This window comes from Tamandua tetradactyla, chromosome 7 (assembly GCF_023851605.1).
Source record: "Tamandua tetradactyla isolate mTamTet1 chromosome 7, mTamTet1.pri, whole genome shotgun sequence".
In the NCBI taxonomy this organism is placed as follows: domain Eukaryota; kingdom Metazoa; phylum Chordata; class Mammalia; order Pilosa; family Myrmecophagidae; genus Tamandua; species Tamandua tetradactyla.
Genome location: NC_135333.1, coordinates 108,276,469 through 108,287,386, shown reverse-complemented (window position 1 = coordinate 108,287,386; position 10,918 = coordinate 108,276,469). Strand labels below are relative to the sequence as shown.

The 10,918-nt window shown below is 40.8% G+C and overlaps 1 protein-coding gene and 1 long non-coding RNA gene across 2 annotated transcripts in view; one reads left to right on the top strand and one right to left on the bottom strand.

The window, feature by feature from the left end:
* Window positions 1-772: 772 nt before the first annotated feature.
* LOC143691752 (uncharacterized) overlaps window positions 773-10,918 on the bottom strand; it is a 54,229-nt gene continuing 44,083 nt past the window's right edge. Inside the window, exon 3 of the long non-coding RNA XR_013179686.1 lies at window positions 773-811. This is a non-coding gene — a long non-coding RNA (uncharacterized LOC143691752). The remainder of the gene's footprint in view (window positions 812-10,918) is intronic.
* LOC143690154 (olfactory receptor 10AD1-like) lies at window positions 6,979-8,994 on the top strand. The gene is made up of 2 exons (XM_077168116.1): window positions 6,979-6,999; window positions 7,990-8,994. Exons 1-2 carry the CDS (start codon window positions 6,979-6,981, stop codon window positions 8,992-8,994), a joined length of 1,026 nt encoding a protein of 341 aa, XP_077024231.1.

Genomic DNA, 10,918 nt, shown 5'->3' with positions numbered 1-10,918 from the left:
TGTAACTGAAACATTAGAGAACATAGAAAATCAAGATACAGGTAGTCATTTATTTCACTATTCGTTCAACAAATGGATCTTGATCCACTGCAACATGCTAGGTGGTGTACCAGAAAATAGAGATGTAAATTCTCTATACTTGAGATGCTTACAGTCTTGCAAGAAAGACATTATAGCATGTCATACGAGTTTTCTCTCCTAGAGGCAGGAACAATTGCAACTTCAGCTGAGATGAAGTGGGCAGGAATTACTGAAGGCTTCACTGTGGATCCAGGAGTTGAGGTTGATCTTGCAGAAGCAGGAGTTTGTCAAATGGAGAACTTATGTGGGAGGTAAATTCTGGAAAGAGGGACTAGCATTTGCAAACACTGGGAGGCTTGGAAAATTATGAAGAGTTCCAGAAAGATAATGAGCAATTGGAGTATAGGATGGCCATAGGAGAGTAGGGGAAGATAAAGAATACTTACCAGCACTTAATGGCCATTTAATTAGGAAGTTAGAAAAAGGAGAGTGGAAGATGTCTTCCAGATTTCTGACTTGGGAGACTAGGGTCTGTTGATACCATTATCTACAGAAGGAGGTTAGGGGAAAGAGCCTTGGGTCCTCCTGGGGCACTGATAATTGTGCAGGCTGTACTTTGTCCCTTGTCTTTGGACTACAACAAATCTAAACCAGATCTCACATAATGAAACTTTCCTTGGAATATTCTCAAAAACATACAGAGCAAAATATAATAGAGTCTATTATGTTGATGTTTATAGGTCCTTGTGTACCGGAAGTTCCTCTACTTATCATTTCACCTTTTCTTGACCTTGAAGAAAATGGAAAATAACTGGTCACCCTTGAGGTTTTTCCCAAGGTGTACTTCTTTAAGTACCTTAAGTTCCATTTTTAGTGCTCTTTTTTTCTACCAACTCCACTCCCTTCTAAATACCAGTAAAAAATATTATTATTATCTCTAGGTAAGATCTGATTATTCTTATGGCCAAAAGTACTGGTCCCATGGTGAATCAGAACCTATGTCATTTCTTTAATTGAAAATCATGCATACACTATTCAATTATGCATCTTATTGTACCCTCCTCCTTACCCCCACTCAGGTATCTATGTTATTAGGTCAATTGATTCTTTTAATTGTGGTGGCAAGAATGGAATATAGGCTTGGGAGAAAAGCAGAGCATTTTAGCTCTTAGGCCACTAAGTGACCCAGGAAAAAGAGCTGTCCATGTGGTCCACTCCACCCATGAGAGACAAGGACCCTCCTACAGAACAGTTAGGAGCCAAAGCCCTAATTACTAATAAACTGCCCGGACTTCTCCTTTTCATCCATGGGAAGGGGTGGGGGCAGGGAAGCTTTGTTCTCAAGAGGCTACTGGCAGCTGAATTGGGTAATCAAACCTCTCTCACTCTCCAGAAGAGACACATTGGGGAAATTTTAGGGTATAATGATAAAATAAGCAATACAGTAGGATAAAAGATGCTTTGATTTTATTCTAAAGAAGTGAAATCTAAAGGACCTTAGTGCTGTCAAATCTCTAAATCAGTTTTTAACCCTCTGTGGATTTCAGTAGTCTTTGAAATTTGGTTAAATTGTGGACACGCCAAGAAAAACGCTCTCATGAACATAACATTCCCTAAAACATTTCAGAGATGCATAAACATCCAAAATATCAGATCTCTGAGGTTCATGAAATCCAAGTTAAGTACTCCTTCCCTCTAAAAGTTTTCCACCTAGAAAATGATGCTTCTCTGCTTTAAGGTCATGAAATAGTGTATCTATTCCAAAAAGTAAAGAATTTAAGTATACATAAGACAATTTTTAAATTGTATAGGATTTGAAATTACTAGGGGCACTTTTTATTTAAAACAGACCTGCAAGATGAAAGGCTTGGCTTTCTAAGAGAGGCTGAAACTTTCTAAGGGAAGAATCTATGTGATATATATACAAGACCGGTGAGTTCCTCTACAACTTAGGTGAACTAATTCCATTCCTCAGACATATCTATTCTATAAATTAAATGAGCAATATAGGGTTTATAGCTAAGAGAGCAACAGAAACACTGGCTAATTGTTGAATATATCCAATAGTATTTAGTACCTCTTCTGTAAATATGACAAGAACAAGAGCCCTATATTTTAATGAGACATTTTTGCACCAGTCTAGCTTACAATAGCACACTTTGTTTGCTCTCCTCCTGTTGTTATGGAATATAAACACCTCTACCTTAACTCACCAGCATGGTGAGTTGAGAATTCAAAATATGGATACTGGCAGCAGCCTTTTCTTCCATGTCTGCCAGATGTTAATGAGACTTATAGATTCTTTTAATTATAACCAAAATTCTCTCATATTTCCTGTTCATTTTATTTTTATATGACATATGTAATAAAATTATTAGTCATAACTGGTTGGGGTATTTAGAAGTTCCATTAATAATAACCACATTTCTCAACTAGTTCTGAATGAACTGAAAAGTAGGACAAGCCTCTGCAGGTGGAGACCAAAATGTCACTTTTATTACTAATGAAGAAGACATTCAAGCAACTGAATGCCCCAACGTGCACAGAATTAGACAGACTTATTCCCCAGTCACTGGAAATAATGGATAACCAGAGTTTCTCCAAAGAGGGTAAGAGCCTTTTACTGGAGAAGCCCACTCACTCCCACCAGGAGGGAGAGAGGAAAGGGATAGAACTTCCATGTTCACAGTATCTAAAATCACCAATCAGGTAGGCTACTCCACCTCCCCTGAGGTGAAGCAAATGAAGGAGAGGAGAGAGGTCAAGAGTGTTTTAGAACTCTATAGAATTAGAGAATTTCTTTCACATGGAAAGAAACATCAGGAATAGAGAACTTATTCCATATCCTACCATTTCCCAAGAGTATCCAGCATTTTATTTTCTTTAACCATTATATCTGTGGCTAACGAGGGGTTATTTGTCCCCTTAGAGTTAGAGGTTAGCAGTAAATCATGACAGTCCTGCTTCGCCATTTTGTGGCTGCCCCCCAACACAAATCAGAGCTTTTTTGAGACTCTTTGACCTATTGCTGAACAGTTTTGATTTTGTTTGCAGATGGCTCTGAAATGGGTCAGAACAGTAGGATAATTCAATCAATTCTGAGGCTAATCTAACCTCAAGACTAAAACAGCATGCCCTGTTCTTTTCTCTTTGCCAAATTGTGTTCAGCTACATTGACAAACTTACTGGAGAGCCTCCAGTGAGATTAAATGATATTGTTAAGATATTCAAATAATAAAAGATACCTTTGTAATAAAAATGAAATAAAGTAATAAAATTGACAGTATCATACAGTGTCCCCAAGTCTTAATAGAATAGGTCTTCCCGTTACCAAATTCCCAAAGTGAAATTCAACTCTAAAGATTAAGTCCTCTTGCAAGTTAAAGACCAAAAACATTAAGGACTAGAGAAACCAAAGACCAAAATTGAGCTTGTTTGTCTTTCTCAATTTCTTTACTGCTCAGTATATGACAGAGGTATTCTCAGTGCCCAGGTTGGGTTGCAGTTTCTTCTGCAGCTGATGTCTCTCACTGGAATGGAAATAGTTCCTTCAGGAATTTAGAGGGGTACACTCCAAGGCTCCCTGTCTTAGGAGCCTCACAACAAGAATCCAAAGACATCCAAGATTATCACAGCCTTGGATCTACACCTACTGAAATCAGAAAGCAAAGACAATCCTAACAGGACAAAGGTTTCCTACTTTTATCCTTCCAGGGATGTCAGCTCAGACTAGGCCACTTGACTGGAATCACTGACCGGTGAGCTTAAAACCCCATTAGGAGGGTGTACATGTGGTTCAGTGGTAAATGCTCGCCTTTCATGTGGGAGACCCAGGTTAAATTCCCGGACCATGAACCCAAAAAGAAAAACCTCATTAGGAGGTTATAAGAAAACTAGGGCCTATATTGTAAGTTCTTAGAGCAGTCACATTTATCCCAGAGTGGTAATTGTTATTTCTGGATTTTGAGAGGCTCTTTTATATATATGTATAACCTGGTATTTAGAAATAAGAGTGAAGCCGAGTGGGTCAGGATTAAGGTAATTCAGAATAGAGGGGTAAGAAAGACATTGCCTATATTTTAGAACTTCACCTACTCTTTGAGACCAAAGGAAGAAAGTTTTATTATGTTCAGAACCTGGGTTTTCGGTAGCTCATAATCTAACTCTACTTGTCTGGATAGATCATTTAAACAATCCAAACACAGGGAGCCCAGATTAAGAATGAGAGCCTTTAATCCTGTATAGTTTAATATAATGCCTGAATAAATCCAAGAGTATATCAAGCAGATAATCAAAAAGTATTGGCAAAGTCCTTGAGGTATGGAAGAAAAGCTATGGAACTATTAAATTTTACCACCAGGTAAACCCCTGATACTATGACATACATTAGGGACACCCAAATCAATAGACCAAGCCCTTGATCTTGAGACTTGCTTTTGTGAAGCTTATGTATGTAGTGGAGAAGCTTAGCCTACCTTTGGTGTATCTAAGAGTCACCTCTGGAAGACCTCTTTTGTTGCTCAAATGTGGCCTCTTTCTCTCTAAGCCCAGCTCTGCAAGTGAAATCATTACCCTCCCCCCTACGTGAGACATGACATCCAGGGATGACAGTCTCCTTAGCAGCATGGGAGATGATGCCCTGGTACCATGGGATCAACAATGCCATCTTGACCAAAAGGGGGAAAAAGAGTGTAACAAATAAGGTATCTGTGGCTGAGAAAGTTCACATAGAGTAGAGGGGCTACAGTGGAGGTCACTCTTATGCACACTTCAGTTAGACATTGCTACCTATCATAACTTGCCAAACTCCAACCAAAACCATTCCAGCCAATCCTAAAAAATGGTAGGGCATTATATAAGATTATACAAAGGTTCCATTCTCTAGGTTAATTCTCCAAAACCTACAACCTCCAGATGGGTCCCTGGACCAGATAAGTCCTGAAATGTAGAGGGGCCAGCCTTTCCAGAACATCAACTAGTTCCATCCCCCATCCCATATTATTGAAAGCCCCTTCCAACATGAAAAAGTTAGAATGGTCATAGTCCAAATACTCCTCAAGAGTGGGAGAAAGATCAAAGTTGATGGTGGAGTTATACAGAGAATGTCAGTTTTAACAAAAGAGTGTGAGTGCTGAATCATTATACTGATATTTCTTTTAGCCTCCAGTACCTTAAAGCAGCTAGAAATAAAAACCTGAAACTGGGGAACCGTAACCCATACCAAACTCTGAAATCTGTTCTACAACTAATTGTTGCAATGTACCTTGAAATGTATTGTTTTTTATGTATATACGTTATTTAAAGAGGAGGAGTATAACAGAGAAGACAGGATTTAACAAATAAGTATAACTGCTGAATCATTATCTCAATATTTCTCTTGATTTCCAGCACCTTGGAGCAGCTAGAAGAAAAAAACGAAAAATCATGGAACTGTAACCCATACCAAACTTTAAAATATGTTTTATAATTACTTGTTAAAATGTACCTGGAAATTTATTGCTTTTTGTATATATGTTCTATTTCACAATTTTAAAAAAGTTTTTAAAAACTTAATTAGGAGAAATAATCCAGCAAAATTTATTAATTCCCATTTTCCCATTTGAGGTCCTAGCATCTGCCACAGCACTGCTGAATTCACTACTTATTGGCTCCACTTTCTTCTAGACAGAAGTGTTCAGCCCTGTGTCATGGCAGCTTTTCTATTGTTTCTTATTATAGATTGCTTGATCCTAACAAACATACCTCCTAAGGAATTTTGCATCTCATATGTAATGAGCCAATCCAAAGCCAACCTGAGACTGAGTGGTGGATGGTGATTCTCAAACCTGTGGAAAAACAGTTAGGAAGACTTCCAATCTTCAGGACAACATGACAGAATTCAATTAGCTAGCACTAAGACAAGACCCCCAAAAGAACCTGAGAAGCTCAATAGATACAATATGAAAAATGAGAGGGCAGAATAAAAGGTTAGCAAATGAAATATGGGGCATATAAGGTGTCAATCCTATATTATACTATAAAGTACAGTACACATGTAACTTAATATGATCTAAGTAGACAGGAATTTGTAATGGTACAACTTTCAAAGAAGATAATCGATGCAACTCCTCTTCCAGAGTGGCTCACTGGATCAGACCATCCTCCCTGGACCAGCTCATTCTCAAATACCATGAGATCTCTGTGTCTTCCTACCATGATTCAATGGCAAACATCATTCCTACCAATGGGGACAGAATGAGGTAAGATGTGGTTTCTATGTGATTGTCCCACTTAGACAAATGCTTGACAGACTGACCCCTAATGGTAGCCAAGAAGGAACTATATGATCTACCAGGTATCACTGAATTTCTACCACAACACACGACAAGTAAAGATACTCCTGTAGGTCCCAGTGATTGCTTAGATCAAACTTCAGTTCCTTCTGGGATAGTTCCAGATTTCTATGGAGTCTGGATTACATAACTTATTTTATCCATATTCTGACCTCTGGGTCCAGGCTTCCAGATGACCTCTTGTATTAAACAGTACTCTCTGGCCTTCTATGCTTTTTCTGCACCCCCAAGAGGAGGAGTCCTAATTATAAATTGTAGGGAGAGCATCCCAAAGTGCACATAATGGAAATGGTTTACTGCCCAGATACTGCCCTAATTATAACAGGAACACAAACCCGAGAGAATCCAGAGCTGCAAGGATTGGTAGTAACAGGGTAAGTATTCCTAAAAGGAAGATTAAAAGTATGACACACTGGAGATATGAAGAAGAGAGAGGTGTTCAACCAGAAGTAGATAAATGGCAAAGATGAAAGAGAAAGAGGGTGAAAAAAAGAATGAGCATTGGAAGTAGAAGAAAACAAAAGACTAACAGATGGGGTTGAACACTTATGTGTGTACAAAAGGGAGTGGGAGAAGAGAAAATGAAAAGAAGTTGGCAGAACCACTAGTTAAGAAGGAGTGCACAATGAACTATGACCCTCTGGAGGTGAGAAGGATCTGATACATTTTATTTCCAAAATAAGGTGAAAAGTTAAGAAAGATTGAACATGAACATAATGAAGAACTCCCTGAAATTATGATAGTGAGATAAGAGGAGGAGGAGAATCTTGAATGCTCGTTGTCTGAAGATGGAAAAAGAGCAATATTTAATCACAGAAGCAGAAAGAGATTAAAGTTCTCTGAAGCTCCATTCCAGAAAGGTGGGCTTTGCACCCTCCTCTCAGAAGGGTGGTTGGATTCTTTCCATCCAGTGGTATGTAGCACTAAATTTCGTAGGAAAATAGTCCCGTTAGAAAAGCATGCAAGAGCCTACAACCAGGTCCACCTCTAGAATGCAAGTTTGGTTGATGAAGCTGCAATCACAGCCAAGCAAGACTGGGAAGGTGTGGATGCTAGGCAAGGCAAGGGTGTCTCCAGAGATGTGCAAATCATTCTTACCTGAGGGACAATCCTGTTTTTGTTTTCCCTCAATGTTTTTGTTTTCCATGAAACTTCCACACTGTAATCATTTTCATTATGTACAGAAAGACCGGGCATTTTTTCCTTCTAAAAACTACACCTTCATATATCTTTCAAATTCTTCCTGAATATGATCATCTATACACTGATAACACTACACCCTCCCCTAAAACTTCCAATACTCCACTCCTTAAATTGTTTCTTATTTGGCAAGTATGAGAACCTTAATGAAGTTACATTTTTCACCTCTGAATGATTCTCAGTTAATGGCTGATCCTTCAATGTTGAGGACTTGGAAGAGGCAGTATTCACTTGAGGTGGTGAATTAAATCTAAGTGAAGTAGAACCATCACTTCTCTCATTTTTTAATTCAAATTCTATATTTACCTATGGTCTGTGGGGACAATGGCAGCTTCAATGCACCATAGAGTTTACTAACATTCCAATTCTTTTACCACTCATCCTTCCAGCTATTTTTGCTGTATTTCTGAACCTGAGTGTCTTACATTATCCACAGCTATCTCACCTGTGCTTTTCCTACCCTCCTTCCTCCAGCAGGCCCCACCAGGTGGGCTCACGGAATGGCAGCACAGTGACAGAGTTCATCCTCGTGGGCTTTGAGCAGAGCTCCCCTTCCACTCGGGCACTGCTCTTTGCCCTCTTCCTAGCCCTCTACAGCCTTGCCATGGCCATGAATGGCCTCATCGTCTTCATCACCTGGACAGACCCCAGGCTCCACAGCCCCATGTACTTCTTCCTTGGCCACCTGTCCTTCCTGGATGTCTGCTTCATCACCACCACCATCCCACAGATGCTGATCCACCTGGTGGTCAAGAACCACACGGTCTCCTTTGCCTCCTGCGTGACTCAGTCATATCTGGTCTTTGGTTTGGGTGTGGCCGAGTGCATCCTCTTGGCTTTCATGGCCTATGACCGTTATACTGCTATCTGCCACCCACTCAGCTATGCCGTGATCATGAGCCGGCAGGTCTGCATGAGACTGGTGAGCACTGCCTGGGTTTTTGGGATGACAAATGGCATCTTTCTGGAATATATGTCATTCCGGAATCCCTTCTGCAGAGACAACCATGTAGAAAACTTCTTCTGTGAGGCCCCCATAGTCATCAGCCTCACCTGTGGGGACCCCCACTTCAGCATGAAAGCAATCTTTGCTGATGCCATCGTGGTGCTGCTCAGCCCCATGGTGCTCATTGTCGTCTCCTATGCCCGCATCCTGGCCTCCATCCTCGGCAGGGCCTCCGTCTCAGGCCGGGGGAAGACCTTCTCGACTTGCGCCTCCCACCTCACTGTGGTCATCTTTTTCTACACCTCGGCCATGTTCTCTTACATGAACCCCCGCAGCACACATGGGCCAGACAAGGACAAGCCTTTCTCCCTCCTCTACACCATCGTCACCCCCATGTGCAACCCCATCATCTACAGTTTCCGCAACCAGGAAATGAAGGGGGCCATGGTGAGGGCCCTGAGGAGGAAGGGCCCAGCCCAGCCAGAGGCTGTGTAGCAGCAAAGCTCCTGGAGGGGCAGCTCCCTCCCCTAGGGTGGTGACACTTCCACTGGCCCTGACACGTGGGTAATGTTGCAGTGCGGAAAGGCTCCTGGAAAGAGCATTCGTGACTTCCTTCATGCCAGCATCAGATCTGGAAGTTCATTCTTATGTTAAATACTCATTTATCTAACCTCATTTCAATATAGTTTGGCGCCTTTGGGAAAGGAAATAAAAAGATGAGTGGAAATTGGGAAAGGAGCCATGGGATGGGGACATAAGCTCTCAGGCAGGTGATATCATTGCTATATGGTGGCCCCAAAATTATTCAAGAAAGCTCCCAGAAAGAAGTAAGCTTTGCTTAATGGAAATGTATTATTTTTCAAAGCCAGGAAGTGTAGGAATTATATGCCAATTATGTGTGGGTTCATGGGGAGGAGGGAAGGCAGAAGCAAGAGCAGGGTGTGCGAGGGAAGCACTAACTTCCCTGGATTTTAAATTGAGAGTGGGAGCTATATAATGACACCTCCTTGGGTAAGATAAGCTTTGGGTAACACTTTCCTTGCACATCAATGTATTTTATCTTATTTGCACATTTATTAGTTTCCACTTGAATATTTTGTCACTAGCCTGGATACATGTTGTAAATTTATATTTATATATATATTAAAATAAAATCACCTTCCTGTCTTTTTTTTACTTATGAAACAAACAAATTCCCTCCGATTCTCCACCTATCTCACTAACTTGTTTCCCTACTATCTCTATTATATTTCCTATAGTTTAGAGCAGTAGTTCTCAATTGGAGTGTCATTACCCCCCAGGTATATTTGGCAATGTCTGGAGACATTGCTGTTCATCACAACAGGGGAAGAGAGAAGCTACTGGTATCTACTAGATAGAGATGCTACTAAATATCTTACAATACCTAGGGCAGACTCTCACAACAGGGAATTATACAGTCCAAAATGTCAATAATGCTGAAGTTGAGAAACTCTGATCTAGAAAAAAAGGAAAGGCAGTGCCAGGATGATGATGAGAGGTATCAGCATGAGAAGAAAAGAGACAAAAGGGATCCAAGAAGAAAATGGAATATAGAAATCTCTCTGCAAAGCCATTCAGTGTATCTTATGGAAACCCTGTGCTCTCTTGTGGGAATACTCCTTAGAATTTCAACATTTTTTCTTATTCACTTCACCAGTATCCTTTCTTTCCCCAGCGCTTGATTTTCCGCCAAAGGGCACAAAATTTAAGTTATCTTCTCAGAGTAGCCTCACTCTCCTGCTCCTATGCTAGGATGCCAGAGTTTCTTCTGTCAATCATTTTCTCCTCTTTCTAACTCCCCCTGCATAGGGAATATGTCCACCCATCCGCAAGGGCCTGTTCTACCTTTCTTGGGGGCTGGATATTTTCTTTTGCCTGTCTAGAACCAGATATCCACTTTCCCCCCCAGTCTGTGTCCTGGCAGGGAGACCTTTCTGGACAGGCTCAGTGAGCTCCATTGCCTTTCTAGGTTCTGACTGACTTCACCTAATGAGAGTTACTGGCAGGACAGAGTTGCAGAAGAAGAGTGTGAGTGAGGGTGTTTATTCTGCTGGCTCCTTCTTTGATATGCCAGATCCTCTGTCACGTGGCCTCTGCAGCCACAGATGTCTCTGCTCCAGTTCCTGTCCCATAGGCGGTGCCTGCTCCTGCTCCTGACAATCACAGGATGCTCCACCATCCCCCCTTTATTCCCCTTAATCTCACATAAATGTCTGTAATTCCCTTCATTGCTTCTGTTTAAGTATGCCATCCCTTTACTCCCAGCACACTGGCTGATATGTACCAGGCACATATGTACTAGGTACATATTACCAATCACACATGGAAAGTTTCTCAATAGACCACATAAAGCAAATCTCAAAACATTTCAAATAATTGAAATCATATTCTTTCACCA

Bases quoted from the DNA above. Each gene is read 5' to 3' on its own strand.
- LOC143690154 (XM_077168116.1), top strand. From the start codon at position 6,979: ATGAACTATGACCCTCTGGAG. The intron at 7,000-7,989 runs GTGAGAAGGATC...CATTATCCACAG, and splicing joins TGAACTATGACCCTCTGGAG to CTATCTCACCTGTGCTTTTC.